Here is an 18,885-nt window from a genome sequence, read left to right as displayed (position 1 = left end):
CCCATCCACATCGACGCGTCGAGAGCCGAGGCCCTGTGTCGGGTCCGGCGCCACGCTCGGCGAGCTCTACTACGCCGTCGCCGCTGCCAACCAAACGTTCGGGTTCCCCGCGGGCAACTGCCCCCACCGTCGGCGTCGGCGGCCACCTGAGCGGCAGCGGGTTCGGCGCCCTGTCGCGCAAGTACGGCCTCTCCGCCGACAACGTCCTCGACGCCGTCGTGGTAGACGCCGAGGGGAGGCTGCTGAACAGGAGCACCATGGGGAAGGACCTCTTCTGGGCCATCCGCGGCGGTGGCTGGCGGCGGTGTGGATGGCGGCGGCGGCGGCGGTGGCGGCGGCGGCGGAGCAGGAGCAGGTGGTGGCGGTGGAGATGATTTTTTTTTTATTTTTTTCAATAATTGTTCGCCGAGTGTTTTCTGGGCACTCGGCAAAGTCTTTGCCGAGTGTTTTCTGGGCACTCGGCAAAGTCTTTGCCGAGTGCCCGACACAAAACACTCGGCGAACCAGTGTTTGCCGTCAAGAAATTTGCCGAGTGTCGTTTGCCGAGTGTTACACTTGGCAAACGTTTCGCCGAGGGTTTTCTGGCCTTCGCCGAGTGCCCCAGGCACTCGGCGAACTGTCTGTTTCCCGTAGTGAGAGACCACATCCCACACCATTGAGTGTGCACTAGCAGAGCTATTGCAAAGCCCAAATTCAATGAGGAAAGTGCACTAGCAGATCGATGAGGCTGATACTAGCAAATTGCCTGATCTTCAGGCTGTTGTCAAAGAAACCCTAAGACTGCATCCTCCAGTTCCGCTGCCGCCATACGAAGCTGAAGCCACGGTTGAAATTCAAGGTTATACGATCCCAAAGGGGACCAAAGTGCTTATAAATATATGGGCGATTAATCGATGCCCCGATGCGTGGATCGAGCCGAATAGATTCATGCCTGAGAGGTTCTTGGAGGCAGAGATCAATTTCATGGGAAGGGATTTTCATTTCATACCATTTGGTGCCGGAAGGCGCATTTACCTCGGGCTGCCACTGGCATATCGGATGGTGCATTTGATGCTTGGATCATTGCTCCATCGATTCAGATGGACATTACCCGCAGAGGTTGAGAAAAATGGAGTGGACATGAGAGAGAGGTTTGGGTTAGCACTGTCTTTAGTTGTTCCCCTCCATGCAATACCACAGGAGATACATTAATAAGGAGGGATGTGAAATTACCTAATAATATACATAATTAACCAGTTATAATGTTCGCGATCATGATACTTGCTGCTTGCAATTTTAGTTCTTGTGTCTAAGAACAAAGCAAATTCTTATGTCTTGGAGTATTTGGACGACGAGAAATGACTGGACCTTCAACAATGTTGATCCGACGGTCGCAGGAACCAGACTCAAATTCTTATTATTATATAATGTTCACGATCATGGTACTTGTTGCTTGCAATTTTAGTTCTTGTGGCTAAGAACAAAGCAAAAGTCAGGTAAACTGCAGCACATAAAATTCAAGCGAACATTGCGTGATATTTTTTAGTACATGAAGTTAAGACACTATGGAACTTGTGATATTCTTTACATATACGATGGGATAACCTTGTCTACTCCAGCAGCATTTCACTTAACACCCTATCAAGTTCGGTGTTAAAAATTCAACTCATGATAAGAAGTAGCGTATGCATATAAGAGTTGGGTTTTAGCCATCTAAAAAAATATGGGTTGACGGAAAATAAGAGTTTTGTTTTAACGAGAAGGAAGGAAAAAGAAACAGCAACGAGTTGCATTTGGATCATGAAAAGAACAGCCCAGTCCAAGCTAGAAAGAATTTGGTCCGTTGAGGCCCATTTAAAAAATTGGATCGAGGTAAAAATCGTGATCCATCTTAGCCCAACCGGAGTGGGCCGTGCATTCGTTGTGTCTGCAATGTGCACGTTACCTAGACCGCCAGCTTCTTCGTGTGGACGGCGGCCGCCGTGTGACCGGGGGACTGGGGGAGCAGAGGACGGCGGCGCTGTTTGCCAGTAGGAAGGGAGCCACCGGTGGGGCGCTCCTCTGCACGGGTGGAGCGCGGCGGGGGAACCACGTGCATAGCACCACGTCCATCCTTCCTCGCATTGAGCCCCTTCTTCTCTCCTTCTGTACTACGTTGGATTGTTTCAGGCATTACCAGCTTGCTCCTGAAAATAATTCTTTTGCTCAGGTTCTACGTATTACCATATCATTTTATAAATTTTATTAGAGATGGGGATGCATATGATATATCCCTCCAAATATTTCCATTGTGGAACTCAACTTAATTGAAAAGGATAAAAAGACAAGAATTTCATAGGAAATAGAACCATTTTAAGATGCGGTTCACATGAGGGTTCTCCTATGATAATGCAATTCCTGCACAACCATACCCTTACATGAACCGTCTCTGGAACTAGAAATCATTCCATTTTCACTTGTGGCAGACACGAGGGTAATGGAGACGTACAGGTGCAGGAGGCCGATCCCCATCCAAACTTTAATTTGGCCATGTGGAAGTAGGACACACTATCTGTAGCACCACCACCACGTGTAGTTGGTCCCCCGTGTATGCATCAATGCTGCACCTATCGACTGTGACCTGGCACCTAACCGGACAGTTGGTTATCGGAGCCATTCTTGTGATTTCGCATCTCAAAGGCATCGTTTATCCTCCCTCTCCCTGCTGCTGCTCATCCTAATCGAGTTGAAGAGACGGAAGCTAGTCACCATTGATGGGTTCGATCGTTGATGGGTTCGATCTGAATTCTGAAACTTGTGTCGATTATTTTAACAATTAAATGGCTCCAAATGAAAATAGTTTGAACTACAAAGTTGTAAATCTCGTCGAGAGCTACAATTTTCATATAAAGCTTATTTCTATATGTTATCATTTTTTGAAAGTGTGCTGCCCAATTTCAGATCTAAAAATTGAATTTTAGATCTGAAACTTGTGTCGATTATTTGAGCACCAATATGACATTAAATAAAAAAAGTTTTAATTACAAAGTTGTCGATCATCGAGATCTACAAGTTTCATATAAAGTTTATCTCTATCCAAATTGATATGAATTAGTTATGATTTTTTTAAAATGTGGTGCGGAGGGGTGTACCCCTTATCGCCGGCTAAGCCGGCGGTAAAGCCCCTTCCGCCGGCCCAACCGTCGCCTAGACAAGGCCCGTCGAGGCCGCTGCAAGCAGACGGAGGAGGACGGGGAGCTGCCGGTGTGGCACTCCGAGGGGCGAGCGCGGCGGCGGGGGACTGAGCAGTGAGCAGCACGATCCCAACGGTGGCGCATCAGAGAAGGGCGCGGAATCCAAAACAAATTTGTACTAATTTAAGGTCTCGCATCTATGAAAATAACTTTACATCTTATAGGGTGTTTGGGAGGAGGGGGCTAAACTTTAGCCCTGTCACATCGGATGTTCGGATACTAATTAGGAGGACTAAACATAAGCTAATTACAAAACTAATTGCAGAACCCCTAGGCTAAATCACGAGACGAATCTATTAAGCCTAATTAATCCATCATTGGTTGGTATATCACTGGTACTAAATTAACCTCAGCCACGCGTGATACTTAATAGATTCGACTCCAGATTTTTACTCTGGGTGGTGTAATTAGTTTTGTAATTAGGCTAGATTTAATACTCCTAATTCGTGTCCAAACATTCGATGTGACGGGGGCTAAAATTTAGCCCCCTCCTCCCAAACACCCCGTGCCAAACACATTGAAGTCATGGGTTCAACTTGGGGATCAAACCGGTTCACTATTTTTGCCTCAATGACAGGTGGGACCGAGACCACCAGTTGTGACCAACCCCATGGCTCCGCGCCTCCGCCTTCGCAAATGCCCGCGCAGTCGCCGCGCCGTCACCTCCGCTGACGCTGCGCATGCGCCGCCACCGTCACCACGTCACCCTTGCCGCGGCAAAGTCCCACGCCGCCCTCCTCAAGTCCGGCATCTCCTCCCCCACGCCCTGGAACCAGCTCCTCACCGCGTACTCCGCCTCCGGCTCCGGCCTCGCCTCCGCGCGCCGGGTTTTCGACGAGATCCCCCTCCCCGACGCGATCTCCTGGAACTCCCTCCTCGCTGCGCACGTCGCTGCCGGCGCGCACCCGGAAGCATGGCGCCTCCTCCGGGCCATGCACGCGCGGGGCCTCACCGCCAGCACCTTCTCCCTCGGCTCCGCGCTCCGCTCCGCCGCCGCGGCGCGCCGCCCCGCTCTCGGCGCTCAGCTGCAATCATTCGCCGTCAAGTTCGGCCTTGCCGACGACGTCATCCCCGCTAGCGCGTTGCTCGATGTCTACGCGAAATGCGGCCGGTTGAGCGATGCTCGCCGCGTGTTCGGTGGAATGCCCAAGCGGAATACCATCTCTTGGAACGCGCTCATTGCTGGGTACTCGGAGTCTGGGAATCTGGCACAGGCGATGGCGCTGTTTCTTGAGATGGAAAGGGAGGGGTTGGCCCCAGATGAAGTGACATTTGCCGCGTTGCTCAATTGAGGGTCCAAGCTGCTATTTCTTGATGCAAGAACTGCACGGGAAGATTGTAAAGTATGAAGAAGCCTTGAGTTTGGTTGTGTCGAATGCAGCAATCACTGCGTACTCGCAGTGTGGGACCCTTGCAGACTCTAGAAGGATCTTTGATGGAATTGAGAGTAGGGATTTGATATCATGGAATTCTATGCTTGGAGCCTATGCTTACCATGGGATGGATGACGAGGCAATGGGATTCTTTGTCAGGATGATGCGAGAGAGTGGAGTCCAGCCTGACATGTATACCTTCACAAGTATCACAAGTATCATAAGATGCATGCAAGTGCTTTAGTTCTTTGGTGCTGAAGGACAGTCTCCTGGAACTCTATGTTAACTGGATATTCACAGCATGGTTTGAATGCTGATGCTTTGAGATTCTTCAGATGCATGCGGTCAGAAAATATTAAGACAGATGAGTTTGCATTCTCTGCTGCTCTGCGGTCCTGTCCAGACCTTGCTGTGCTTCAGCTAGGTAGGCAAATACACTGTTTAGTCATCCAATCTGGTTTTGCTTCCAATGACTTTGTTTCAAGCTCACTGATCTTCATGTATTCTAAGATAAGAATGCTTGGTTGTGCCTGGCCATGTTGTGCATAACCAAACATCATAGAATTCCAGGGCACCGAGCTACTCTTATCTGCCTCTTCAAAAGACTTTCTTGCATCACCAAGCATTCCACTCTTTGCCGGACTTGAGGAGGGCGGCGTGGGACTTTGCCGCGGCAAGGGTGACGTGGTGACGGTGGCGGCGCATGCGCAGCGTCAGCGGAGGTGACGGCGCGGCGACTGCGCGGGCATTTGCGAAGGCGGAGGCGCGGAGCCATGGGGTTGGTCACAACTGGTGGTCTCGGTCCCACCTGTCATTGAGGCAAAAATAGTGAACCGGTTTGATCCCCAAGTTGAACCCATGACTTCAATGTGTTTGGCACTAATATGTACAGTTATTTTCATAGATGCGAGACCTTAAATTAGTACAGATTTGTTTTGGATTGTGTTTATTTTGTGCTACAACGCTGTAAAAGTGTCCTTTTAAAAAAATGTCAGACACATCGATAGTTTTGAGAAATGACCATGTTACTATTAATTACTCATACTAGTTGTGATTCAAAGCCATCCTATCTATTTGATTTTCTGGATCCTGCACGTGCATTGAAATCGGAGAAATAATATCAACTGATTATTAGATTATATTGGCTTCACACACTTCTCCACACGTTTTTTATTAGTGTGAGCGTTGCTTTAATTAGATGAGACTTACTAGGAGCTAAAAGAACAACAAAATTTAAAGGCTAAAAGAACACTTATTTTTGGACAAAGGAAATACGTGGTAGTTTCGCGATTCGGCCGGTAACAATTCAGAAATTCTAAGCATGTCATGGCATATATTATTGTGAGTCTTTGCATTATTTGTAGCATCTTTGCATTAGTTGAGCCTAATTGAAATATATTGAATTTTAATTTAAATTAAAACTTCATTTGCTAACAAATGCTTAGAACTTAGATTTTCACCATAACACCTATGCTCGGAGATAGCTAGATAAAATAGCACTCTTCGTAACATGACTTTAGATGATGTTTTTCGGATTTTAGAAACCATTTTGAGGGAACAGCTTACCTGACAACTAAATTAATGAGGGGTGGGTGTATTGGATTTCACCCATAACCACCCATGCCTGAAATCCATTAAAGCCTTAGACCTAACTTCTATTAAAGTATTAAATTGTACTAATCTACTGAACTTTTGATGTTGTATTGTTGATGTATCATGTATTATAAGGTGAAAGTTTAGCTTGATACCTTATTAGACTATATTGAAGTGGAATTGTGTATGTACTATTATAGTAGAGACAACATTAAGGTGATAAAAAAGAAAGGAAATGGTAAAGGCTTACTTTTGTGGCAAACTTCTCATCCAGCTTGACAGGAGTATTTGTGGCGAGCCTAAGATTTTAACCAGGAGAAATTTGGTGATCGGGAACATATTCTTGGTGGAGCTTAGATATTGATTAGGGGTGACATTTACCTACCAAAAGTACGAGATAAATCACCGTGCTGATTTTGTATCCTGTCTTACCCACTTTACGTTTTTCTGCATTTCATACTTGCAACTGGAGTCTTACTTAGAGTAATTTTTGTTAGGATTGACTCTTGGTTGCAAAATATTTTTATGGGTGGGTTCTTTCATAATAGATCAACCGTAGATATACTCCTAAATAGCATGTTCTAGTACATTTCGATGCAAAGTAGTGTAAGCTATAAGTTAAAGTTTTAAATTTATCTAATTCACTCATTCTTCATCTTAGGTTATACATACGAGTGCCGATTCCTTTTAATAAGCTAAGGAGAAGAGCAGCTCTCAAGGGAACAAAAGAAGATCTAGAACTGCCTATGATTTTATAATGTTGTTTAGATTATCCTTTTCTATCACTACTGGAAAACGGTCCTTTAGTCCCGGTTGATAAGGATCATAGATTTCGAAAATTCAACCGGGACTAAAAGCCCCCTTTAGTCCCGATTGGTGTTACCAACCGGGACTAAAAAGTTTAAAAAAAATGAAAAAGCCACCCGCGCCGGCCGCCCGCTACTCGCCCGCGCTACCCGCTCGCTGCCCGCGCCCGTGCCCGCACTGGCTGCTCACCACCCGTGCCCACCCACCCGCGCCAGCCTCGTGCCACCTGCCAGTGCTCGCGTCGGCCGCCCGCTGCCCACGCCCGCACCGGAGCCTGGAAGAAAGCGAGAGGAGGAGGAGGGAGAGGAGGAGGAGGAAGAAGAGATAAGATGGAGAGGCCCTGCGTGGGAGATAAGAAAGGGAGGGGAGGAGATAAGTGGAGAGAGAGAGAGGGTGAGGCGACGAAGTTTTGTTTGGGTTGGAATTTTCAAATGGGACAAAATGAGGCCTTTTTCCCGGATGGAAATTCCAACTAGGACGAAAGGTTTAATCCTTGTTGGAATTACCAACCGGGACAAAAGGAGGAGGGGGGAGGGCCTTTTGTCCCGGTTGGAATTTCCAACCGGGACAGGGGGTGTCGATGCTAGATTTTTTAGCCGTTACAACCGGGACTAAAGTCCCACCCCTCGGTGGCCTTCGGTGGGTTATTTTTGAACCGGGACTAAAAGCACTTTAGTCCCGGATCTAAAGTCAACAAGAACAAAAGCACCAAGATGGAAGACCAGTTCACCTTAACAACGTACTGCTGGAGGGTTCTCTTGAGCTCATACTTTGAGCGTGAATTTCCTCCTCACGCATAGTTACAGGCCTATGATATTTTAAATGTACCATTTGGTTACACGGTCTGAAAAGTACCTTAAAAAGATATTACATATAAGATAGATTTTATATATGTGAGTATAGATATAAGCCTCTGAGTATTAGATAATAATATTAAGAGTAGAGTTCACATATATTAATTTGAAAGTGGAGATAGATTTTACGTATATGAAGTGATCAAATATTGATACGTCTCTAAAAAATGATTTATTGATATATACATCAACGCAAGAAGTGATATAGGATTGTACGTAACGTACATATTTAATTTGAGACAAGACAACAACCCGTATAACATGAAATTTGGAAAACATCGAATCTATTGACGCGATTATCAATGACACCTGTATAAATTCATATATTCATGGATCAGCCATGTCGACAGGGCGGCCGAGGGCAGCTCGTTACTGGAGGGTCTCTTGGGCATGTAGTTAAAAAGGGGCCCCAACTGCCTGCACCAAGATCCAAAAGGAAAATATGTCATCTATATATACACTCTTTACAATACTTCAGACTTTGTCTCAATTTATTTACATGATACAAAATAAAACATAAATTTGTTCCATAAACAAATGTTTTTTTTCATTTTTGCAACTTGCATGTTAGTTCAAGAAAGGAAAGAAAGACCTAAACTTTAACATGAGGTTTGGAACAACGGAGGAAAATTAACATTACTATTGTGAGGTGATAAGGCATGATCACTATTACACCGAGAGATCCTCGGTACTTTATGTGCCGTTATTTGGGGTAAGTACTTGAGGGCATTAGCCCTAAAAGGAGCCTCACTAGTTTTCTAGTTTCAACCCATGTTGCTAAATGTTGATGGGTTAGTCCTACCTTTTAGTGGTATAAACAGATTTGTGACACCTTAAAAGCCTCACCCAAACATAGCATTGGTTGATATTATTCTATATAGAGAGCCCGGAGAGGTGAAAGTGTAAGAGAGGTGCTTAATTATGAAAGTAGAGACATGTCATGGACAGATTTCAAACCTAGGGTGATTCAAACAAACCATCAATCTATTATCTCTGTCTCTGCTCTTGATCAAATGCATGTAAAAACTCGGAGATCAAAATCCATAACCTTGGATCAGCTTGTCGTCCAAGGTTACAATACATACTTCTGTAAAAATTATAGTAAAAACAAATATTTAGTTTAGCACTTACATCCAGCGGGTCTCGAGGCTGCTGGGGCAATGAGGCTGCTCATGCTGATAAGAATTAGCTGGATCACGAGAAAAAATGTAATACGGAAGGAAGGGCACCCCAACATCATCGTATGAGAACCGAGAATTGTGGTTCCAGGAGCTCTCTATATGTATATGTTCAAATAGGAGCCTCGGACGCGTTTATGAATCCCATGTCACTATCTTGGATTTGGTAAAATGCTTGACTCAAAACAAATCAAAAACCGGAAGGGAAGAAGCTTCTTGGGAAGGTGCCAAGTGCCAAGTCAAATCACCTCTTGGAGTCAAGTCAAGTCAAGCCAAGTCAAGTCACCTCTTGGAGTCAAGTCAAGTCAAATTTTCCACAGACAATGCGCGTGTAACAAATTAAAATGTGACTAGTCAATGTGATACCATCAAAGTGGGATTGCGGTGGGATCCCTGTGACTTGACTAATTTCTTTCATATGCGCAAGTCACCTCTTGGAAGTTGGACCATTAGATTTATGTTGAATTGTCGAGATCTTAATTTTATTTTAAAAATCATGTTTTTCCACGTGTGGATAAAACATTTTTTATTAAGCAAACATTTTCCGTTGTAATCTAGAATACTTGTCATAAGGTTGACACAATTTTTTTTATCGAGGGGAACATATTTTTTTGCTGTAACTTGGAACATTAATTTTATTAAGCAGAACCTTCTTTTGTTGCGTAGAATATTTTTGTTGTTGGAGTATTTTTCAAGACAAGAACATTTATTTCATTTAGTTAATGATTTTTGTATTGCAGTGAACAATTTACACTAATCAAAGCAATTTGATGACAATCCTACGGTCCTAAAACTTTACCCGTGTGTAACAGTGCAAGCAACATACGTGGAGCAAATATGTTTAAGAGAATTTCTGGGTGTGTAAGATACCTAACGGGTTGCCTACTATAACCTCATGGATCATCGTTACCTGTTAGGGACAAGAGAACTGTGGTGGATACTAGATACACTTTGAACAATGACCTTCGCTTCGGCAGTTAAGGGCCGAGTGGCTAGTATAAAGCTAGGTTCAGCCTGAGACTAGCAATTGTGGTACCATGCTTGTAGGAGGATGGCATGTTGGTGTAAGGGGATGGTAGTTGCCTTTGCTCCTTAAATTGCTATGGCCCATGTTCGGCCCTGTGAGGAGAGTTTTACGTTCCCGGAGTGACCTTGCGGGAGGATGCGTCCAAGCTTAGGAAAGCAAGATTCCTGAAGTGACTCCTAGATTCTTCGACAGGTGGGGTGTCGTTTGGTCGGCTTATTACTAATTCACCTCTTTTTCAGGTGGATCCATGTGTACAAGCTCTGCGTAATTAAAATTATATTTATAACCACATCCTTGGTCATGTACCCTGCGTTATGTTCACTAGATTTTTGGGATATCCTTATATTCTATCTCCCTCATTAGTTCATGTTAGTTGCATACTGTTGAGATGAGACGGGTGGGAGCTGTCTCATCGTCTAGAGAGTGTGGAGATGGCAATGTTATGGAATCCGAAACCTGTTGCACCACAAACAGCTAAGGTGTTGTGAGATTGGAGTTTTGGGAAGGAAAACTATTCAATAAGTGTGGCAGCATTTTTTCCTTGCATGTCTGTTATACTAATATAGGCCACCTTAAAGTTTATGCATATTCAGATGGTGATGTGAACATGAATCTAACATGTAGATGGTGATGCATATGGTGACGTGAACCTAATATGCAAATGGTGACGTGAACCTAATATGCGGATGGTGACATGAACATGTCCTATTCCTTTGGGATAGTTTGTGAGATTTTAAGGTTTGACTCAGACCACAAGTCCAACCACAACAGATAGTATGGCTCAAGGTTGCCAGATAATCATAAAAACTTCTGAAATATTTTATTCGATATGGTATAATAATGTATATTCTCCCCCACATGATTTAAACCTAAAATACAACTTGTTATAATGGAGGAAAAAATTAATAAAAATATTCATTCTGGGGTTATCTGACCCGGTTCGAAAAGTTTTGGGACTAAATCGAGTCTATTTTGTATGGGTTGAAAATGGAAAAATCAAAAAACTGGGGATAGTAAAATAGAATTTCTTTTTTGCATATCTAAATATCAATATTTTGCAAATAGCAGCAGGATATTCTTATTTAGTACTAGCCGCGTTTGGACGAAAATCACCGACTCCCACGCATAAAAGAGACGACTATACATTGGCCGCGTTTGGACGGCTAAGTAATAATTACGTTCAAATTGGAAAGCGAGTGCTGAAACTTCGTATACAATTGCATCGCCAGCTGTCTATGATTCTTGACTTGAAGATCTTGCAAGGCTTGTGTCACTGTAAAAGCTGATGATGATTGTATTTGCATTAGGTGAGAAATTAAACCTGCACAAGACAATATTCAAAACCATCAGTAATAAACTTGGTTGCCGGACTCGTGCTCCGGCATTGGCATGAAGCTCTATATAAGATGAAGCAGAATGATAAACACACCCACGCACAGAAATAAGATGCCTCGCGTAACAATCTACAACGCCTCCTTCCTGCCACCGCTTTCTTTCATCTTCTTCAGCTTACTTGCCCTGTGTCCAAATTTGCACGCCTCATCTGGAACCTTCAATGAATCCGATGCCCTTCTCTGCCTCAAATCTCAGCTCCGCGACCCAGGAGGAGCACTAGCATCATGGAGAAACGACTCCCCTGCGTTCTGCGAGTGGCACGGGGTGACATGTGCCACTAAACAGAACGCATCCCGAGTCATCGCACTGGATCTTGAATCAGAGGACATTTCTGATAACATCTTCCCATGTGTTGCTAACCTCAGCTTCCTTGAAAGGATCCACATGCCCAATAATCAGCTCAATGGCCATATTTCTCCAGTCATCAGCCGATTAACCTGGCTTCAGTACCTCAACCTCAGCATGAACTCCCTTAGTGGTGAGATACCAGAGACAATATCTTCGTGTTCTCGCCTTGAGGCCATCGACCTTTATAGCAATGCGTTACAAGGTGAGATCCCTCCAGGTCTTAGTCAGTGTTTGTCTCTTAAAAGTATTATTCTTAGCAACAACAATCTTCGTGGGAGCATCCCTCCAGAACTTGGCTTGCTTCCCAATCTTTCTGCCCTGTTCCTCCCTAGCAATTATCTGACAGGCAACATTCCTGAGTTTTTGGGGAAGAGCAACTATCTGACGTGGGTAAATCTACAGAATAATAGCCTTAGGGTCTGTTTGGGAGCACTCCACTCCAGAAAAAATTGCTCCACTCCACCAACTCCAAAAATTTCGCAGCCAAACACGTCTAGCTCCAGCAACTCCGGCTCCAGGAAAAATGTGGAGCAGGGGTCAGATCCACGTTTTTCTTGGAGTACCTCAGGAGGTGCTCCAAAAACTCCCTTTTCAAACCTCCTCATGGAGTTGGTGGATATTTACCCACCACTACCATCAGTTACACACGTACCGGTTCGCAATCAGAAACAAAACACCCCCATCCGCGCGCCCCTTCTCTTTCCCCGTGACTCCTCACTGGTGAGGAACCGCAGGCCAGGCAGCGCCGGGCGCCGCCAGACCTCTTCGCCCCGCCAGACCGCGCCGGACCTCTCCTTCTCGAGTCGCCCGCTGCCCTTTGTCATCTCGTCAGGCTTTGACGCTCGACGGCCTTCCACCCCTCCTTCCCGCTGGAGGTCTTGTCGAGATACCAGAGGCCGCGGAGCCCCATCTGAGCGCTGGACTGCATCCGCATCCCCATCTGGTTGGTTCACCGGCGCCGCGGATGGCCGGCGTGGACGCGGCGAGGTAAGCGCACAGCCCAGCTCACCACGCCGCGTGCTGGACACGCTCCCGCGGGGCCGCCCGAGGAGATCTGGACGGAGGCGGACTCCGTCACCGAGGAGGCCCGCGCCAAGGCCGTCTCGAAGGTCGTCGACCGCCGCAACATGCCACTGATGTTGTGCTCAGACGGGCGACCAGATGCCGCGACATGCCACTGATGCTGTCTCGGCGGGCGTAGACTGGAGCCTGCAGAACAAGCAAGGGTGGAGCGCGCTGCAGGAGGCCATCTGCTGGCGAGGGCGAGCAGAGGAGTATTCTTCTTATACACAAAATTTTAATTAAACTATCAGATGATGGCTGTTACTGCTATCTTGAATATACTAATCGCGGTGAAAATATGAAAAAAGAATTACAGCACCCTACAGGCAGGAAGGATGATGGCCAAGGGATTCATCGTCTCCAAGGGCCTACACGCTACACAGACTGTTAGATTCAGAGCTTCACTCGTCGCTGCTGCTGCCACTGATGTTCAGAGTCTCCCAGAAGTTCCTTTGCTGGAGAAAGAATGCAAACCCAACTACGTTAGGATAATGCTCGGAACGATTGTTCAATTCAGTTCAGTGGCTTCAGGATCACAGTCTCACCTGCAAGTTTGTGCTGGCCGTTCCATCCTGAAACGCGTACTGCTCGGTGGTCGCCTGAGAGAAGAGAGGGGGAGAGGAGGGGAGAGAAGAGGAGAGGATGACATGTGGGTCCATTTACTATGGGTAAAATAGACTATTCACAACAAATCTTCATGTTTTTGGAGCTGGAGTACTGCAATCAGCCAAACACGTCCATCAGCTCCATGTTTTCTGGAGTTAGTGGAGTGGAGCTGAAAAAGTGTGGAGCTGGTGGAGTGGAGCTGGTTTTTGAAAGGTGGAGTGCTCCCAAACAGACCTTAGTGGAGGAATACCAGCCGCTCTATTCAACAGCACAACCCTTTCTTACATAGATCTCTCACAAAATAACCTTTCTGGGTCTATCCCGCCTTTCAGGCAGTGGCAGGCATCGTCCTCAGTACTGAAGTACCTTAGCTTAGATAAAAATATGCTCTCAGGAGAGATTCCTCACTCACTCGGTAACCTTGCTTCCTTATCTTCATTACTCCTTTCTCATAACAATTTACATGGACAGATCCCAGAGAGCTTCAGTAACCTTACAAGTTTGCAAACACTAAACCTCAATTACAACAACTTGTCAGGCACTGTTCCACCAGCACTTTATAACATCTCTTCTCTTATTTTTCTTGGCCTTGGTGCCAACCAACTCGTCGGGAGGCTTCCTGCCGACATTGGTAACACCCTTACAAGCATCACAAATTTGATATTGGAAGGGAACAAGTTTGAAGGGCCACTTCCTTCTTCCCTGGACAACGCCACAAACTTGCAAGTTCTAGACCTTCGTAGCAACACGTTCGCAGGTGTTATTCCTTCACTAGGATCCCTGTCCAAATTGAGTTACCTAGATCTGGGTGTTAACAGGCTTGAAGCTGGAGACTCGACTTTCTTATCCTCTCTAAAAAACAGCACCCAGTTACTCGAATTATGGTTGGATAGAAACCACCTTCAAGGAGTAATATCTGCTTATATTACCAATATTTCAAAAAGCTTAAAGGTCCTCGTGCTGATAGAAAATAAATTGACAGGACCTATACCATCAGAGATTGGAAATTTCATGAACCTCACTGTCCTTCAAGTAGATAACAACTTACTCTCAGGATATATTCCAGACATGCTTGGAAACCTCCGAAACTTGTCCATCCTAACCTTATCCTGCAACAAACTTTCTGGAGAAATACCACAATCAATTGGTAAATTGGATCAGCTTACTATGCTTAATTTTGGGGGAAATGATTTGACCGGACTCATACCTTCTAGCATAAATGGTTGTAAACATTTGACGACACTCAACCTTTCTTCCAATAGCTTATACGGAGCTATACCTGAGGAACTATTTTCAATATCTACGCTTTCTGAAGGCTTAGACCTGTCCTATAACCAACTCACTGGAGACATACCATTGGAGATTGGTAGATTAATTAATCTGAATTTACTAAATCTTTCCAACAATCAATTATCAGGTGAGATTCCCACCACACTTGGTCAGTGCCTTCTTTTGGATTCTCTCCACTTAGAGAAGAATTTCCTGAAAGGAAGCATCCCAAATTCTTTTATCAGCTTACAAGGCATCTCTGAGATGGATCTTTCCCAGAATAACTTGTCAGGTAGAATTCCTGAATATTTTGAGTCCTTCACCTTGTTACGTTTTCTAAATCTATCCTTCAATGACCTTGAGGGGGCCGTCCCTGGAGGTGGCGTGTTTGCCAATGCGAGTGACGTGTTCATCCAAGGAAACGGCAAACTCTGTGCAACTTCTCCAATTCTGCATGTACCACTCTGCAGGACATCAGCTCATAACAGGAAGAGTACAAAATATATTGTATCTGTAGTAGTTCCACTTTCTACTATGGTTGCAGTCATCGCGGCATGTGTTGCAGTCATTATTCTGAAGAAGAAAAGGCAAGCTAAGACGCTCACTGACCAATCACTCAAGCAGTTCAAGAACTTCTCATACACTGACTTATTCAAAGCAACAGATGGTTTCTCTCCAAATAATCTTGTTGGTTCAGGAAGATTTGGAATGGTATACAAAGGTCAGTTGAAGTTTGAATTATGTGCAGTAGCCATAAAGGTATTCAGGTCCGACCAACTTGGAGCACCAAGCAACTTCCTCTCTGAATGCGAGGCTCTAAGAAACACTCGCCATCGGAATCTTTTAAGAGTGATAAGTGTATGTTCAACCTTTGATCCAATAGGAACTGAATTCAAAGCGCTCATTCTTGAGTACATGGGTCATGGTAACCTAGAGGGCTGGCTCCATCCAGAAGAATACAGAAAGAGCACAAAAGGACCACTGAGTTTAGACTCACGGATAAAAATAGCTGTGGATGTTGCTGCTGCCCTAGATTATCTTCATAATCGATGTGCTCCTCCTTTGGTTCATTGTGATCTAAAGCCAAGCAATGTGCTTCTGAATGATGAAATGGTTGCATGCCTTGGTGACTTTGGGCTTGCAAAGTTTCTATCCAGTGACTCTTCAACGTCGAGCATTGCAGGACCCAGAGGATCTGTCGGATACATTGCACCAGGTGGGGACATAAATTGTCATTTCTTTGATGTAATATATGCGTATTATTTGTCACATAAAGATATGTTGATAGTTGATACAATATGAACCAACTTTCTACTATTGAGCAAAGTTAAGTGCATACCTTTTTTTTATAAAGTTTTGCACAATATTGCAGAGTATGGCATGGGGTGCAAAGTTTCAATTGAGGGTGACATCTACAGCTATGGAATCATGCTTCTAGAGATGATCACAGGAAAGCGTCCAACCGATGAGATGTTTAAGGACGGTATAAACCTTCGCGGCTTCGTGAAGTCATCCCTTCCACTGAAAATAAATGAGATCTTAGAACCCAATCTCACCCGATATCTTGAAGGTGAAGACACAGATCAAGTAATGGGTGGGATCCAAAAGTGTGCTCTGCAGCTAGCTAATCTTGGCCTGGTATGCTCTGAGATGTCTCCCAAGGACCGGCCAACAACAGAGGATGTTTATGCTGAAATCTTATCCATTAAAGAAGAGTTTTCAGCTAAACTGGATACCAGTGTAGTGGTCTCACTTTTGCATCATGGCTGTGTCTGAGAAAAGACTTATCTGAGGCAGTGGATCAAATAAATATGTAATTCCAAGGCAAACAAAATTGATAGATAAGCTCCAAGCCTCCAAGTGTAGGAAACTGTAATAATACATGGACAATCTCTGTTCCACAAGAGAACAATTTGGTGTATGTTAGTATTAAGTTTCAACCCTCAATGTTGTGCTAATTTGGACGATAAACATTTTACATAGATATCCAGAGATTCATTGAATTACAGTGTGCTTGGTTTGAGACAATCAGACAAGGGATGATTCGGAGTCGTCCTATAAAAAAAAGAAGGTGATTTGATTTATATCACAGGACGCCATCACCCCGTCCGTGAACAAGTTCGTTCCATGCAGGGTTAGTCATAAGCCAACATGTGCTGCAAAAAATATTCAGACCAGGCTAACCTGTGTGCATGCAGGACCAGCCCATGCCGGATGGAATCAATTGCCAAACCAAATAGGCCGTTGTTGTTGTACTGTGCAACACCATGATCCATGAGCATGACTGATTTTGAGCTCATAATTTGCTGCTCTGCAGTTAAATATGATCTCGCTTCAAATAGTGGATTGGGACATTAATAACGACTCGATTGCCTTCTAGACTGAACGTCCGACAACTTACTGCTAGATTTAATTCATTAACTTAAACATGATCTTAATCTTAGCCTAATCATGATCACTAACTTAATCAATGCGGAATACTTAGATTAAACTGACCAGAGTCTTGAAGTGCCATCTGTAGTCGCAGATGAATTGTTTTAGATGAAGCAGTAATCTTATTCTTCACCAGATTAGGAGCTTCTTGCTCCTGGTTAACGAAGAACTGAATCTGGAAGTAGAGGAGCAGCCTCCAGACAAGGTAATTGGGCTTCCAACCCCTCCAGCGCCCGACCCGTGTTTTGACTAATGACGTGATTAGGTGCATTAAGCATCAACTCTTCACTTATTCAGCATCGATGCGTATGAGTGCTAGATCTGTGGTTCTGGAGTTGGAACTTGAAACAGTACTGTAGCAACTGCTACGTACGGAACACTTGTTCGGTTATAAGAAGCTGCATTGCATATATATTGTAACTTATTAAGGCCTTGTCACAATTAACATGAGCACTTCAGATTTTGTTCTCCATCTTTATAAGCTGATTGATTTTCTAGCTATTTAATATTGTTATTTGATAATTAATATTCATCTATTTTGACATGTCATGTAGTACTCTAAGCATAATCTCTTTAGGCTTGAAATGCTTTGTTGTTCACAGAAAGAACCCACAGAGGAAAACACATCAAAAGGGATGCCATAAATCAGTATTAAAGGACAGTTAACAGGAACTTAAGTAATTCATCGACTCCAGTACTGCATTGCAATTCATGACCATAGAAAAGCATGGAACAACAAACATCGAACAATTGAGGACAAGGAGAAGACAGTGCCTTTGTACCCAGGTAGAGCAGGGCAGAATCATCCTGCTACTTCACAGCACAACCTGTCCTGGCTCCGTAAGCTTCCAGTACTTCAGGTATCACTTCCTGGTATCTATTGACATATCTCTCCGCAAACTTCTTCTCCGACATTGTCAGATGGCCCATCCTTATGCCCTTCTTGAGGACACCCATGGACACCAGAATGTCCAGCACCTTGTACCTCAGCAGCGTCCGCTTCTCTAGCTCAAGGAAAGAACAGTCGGGGTCGATGACACGTACGTACTCAGGGTCCCAGCCAAGCTTCTCAGACACTGACATGCAGTAGGGGTGCTTGATGAATGCTCGCCTGATCTGCTTCTTTGTCCACCCCAGGCTGAGGTAATTCTCCACCCCGCGGTCCCACTTGGACTGGTAGATTTTGGCAAACACCCCAAAGGCGTAGGGGAAGATGCCAGAGTTCGGGCTCAATCCAAACTCCTTCATGGCAGCCAAGCCCTCATCAAAGCGGGTGGCCCTGTGCACGAGCGCCTTGGGGTGCGTGGTGACGAGCTTGACGAGGACCTCCTCCGTGACGCCATGGTCGCGGAGCGCCTGGAGCTTGGGGAGCAGCACGACCTCGAGGTTGTCATAGATGAGCTCAATGGACTGCTTGACGGCGGTGAGCACGTTTTTGTCGAAGCCGAGGAGATCCCTGAGGAGGCGGTGATTGGGGCGGAGGCGGCCGTCGATCCCCGCGGTGAGGAAGCGGTTGGGGCTCGCGAGGACGAAGCGGCGGACCTCGGCGGGCGCTAGGCCGAGCTCGTGGAAGTAGAAATCGAACCTGTCGCCGATGGTGGCCGAGGAGAGGACTGCGGGGTGTGCGGCGACGAGGCGTGCGACGGAGGCGGGGGGCATGCCGAGGGTGTCGCGGAGGAGCGCGAGCACGGCGTGCGCGTTCCTGGTGGAGCGGAGGCGCACGCGCTC

General features: G+C 45.4%; 3 protein-coding genes and 1 pseudogene across 4 annotated transcripts; 3 read left to right on the top strand and 1 right to left on the bottom strand.

Moving 5' to 3' along the window:
- LOC101767695 overlaps positions 1-714 on the top strand; it is a 3,579-nt pseudogene extending 2,865 nt beyond the window's left edge.
- A 2,960-nt stretch (positions 715-3,674) lies between these two features.
- Positions 3,675-4,646, top strand: LOC105914878 (putative pentatricopeptide repeat-containing protein At5g47460). The gene has a single exon (XM_022829070.1). The coding sequence runs from the start codon at positions 3,893-3,895 to the stop codon at positions 4,502-4,504; it is 612 nt and encodes a 203-aa protein (XP_022684805.1). The 5' UTR covers positions 3,675-3,892; the 3' UTR covers positions 4,505-4,646.
- Positions 4,647-11,486: 6,840 nt separating this feature from the next.
- On the top strand, positions 11,487-16,732 carry LOC101767297 (receptor kinase-like protein Xa21). 2 transcript variants are annotated; one of them, XM_004980579.3, is made up of 3 exons: positions 11,487-12,196; positions 13,688-15,940; positions 16,097-16,732. In XM_004980579.3, the coding sequence occupies exons 1-3, from the start codon at positions 11,491-11,493 to the stop codon at positions 16,498-16,500; spliced, it is 3,363 nt and encodes a 1,120-aa protein (XP_004980636.3). In that variant the 5' UTR covers positions 11,487-11,490; the 3' UTR covers positions 16,501-16,732. The 2 variants fall into 2 exon arrangements, with proteins under 2 accessions (XP_004980636.3, XP_022685335.1); XM_022829600.1 differs by lacking the exon at positions 11,487-12,196 and adding an exon at positions 12,925-13,061 and having other exon boundaries at positions 13,158-15,940.
- A 1,087-nt stretch (positions 16,733-17,819) lies between these two features.
- On the bottom strand, positions 17,820-18,882 carry LOC101766886. The gene has a single exon (XM_004980578.3). It carries the CDS (start codon positions 18,814-18,816, stop codon positions 17,968-17,970), a length of 849 nt encoding a protein of 282 aa, XP_004980635.1. The 5' UTR covers positions 18,817-18,882; the 3' UTR covers positions 17,820-17,967.
- Positions 18,883-18,885: the final 3 nt, after the last annotated feature.

This window comes from Setaria italica, chromosome VIII, assembly GCF_000263155.2.
Source record: "Setaria italica strain Yugu1 chromosome VIII, Setaria_italica_v2.0, whole genome shotgun sequence".
In the NCBI taxonomy this organism is placed as follows: Eukaryota; Viridiplantae; Streptophyta; class Magnoliopsida; order Poales; family Poaceae; genus Setaria; species Setaria italica.
Note: the sequence above shows the minus strand (reverse complement) of the source record. Positions and strands in the feature narration are given on the sequence as shown.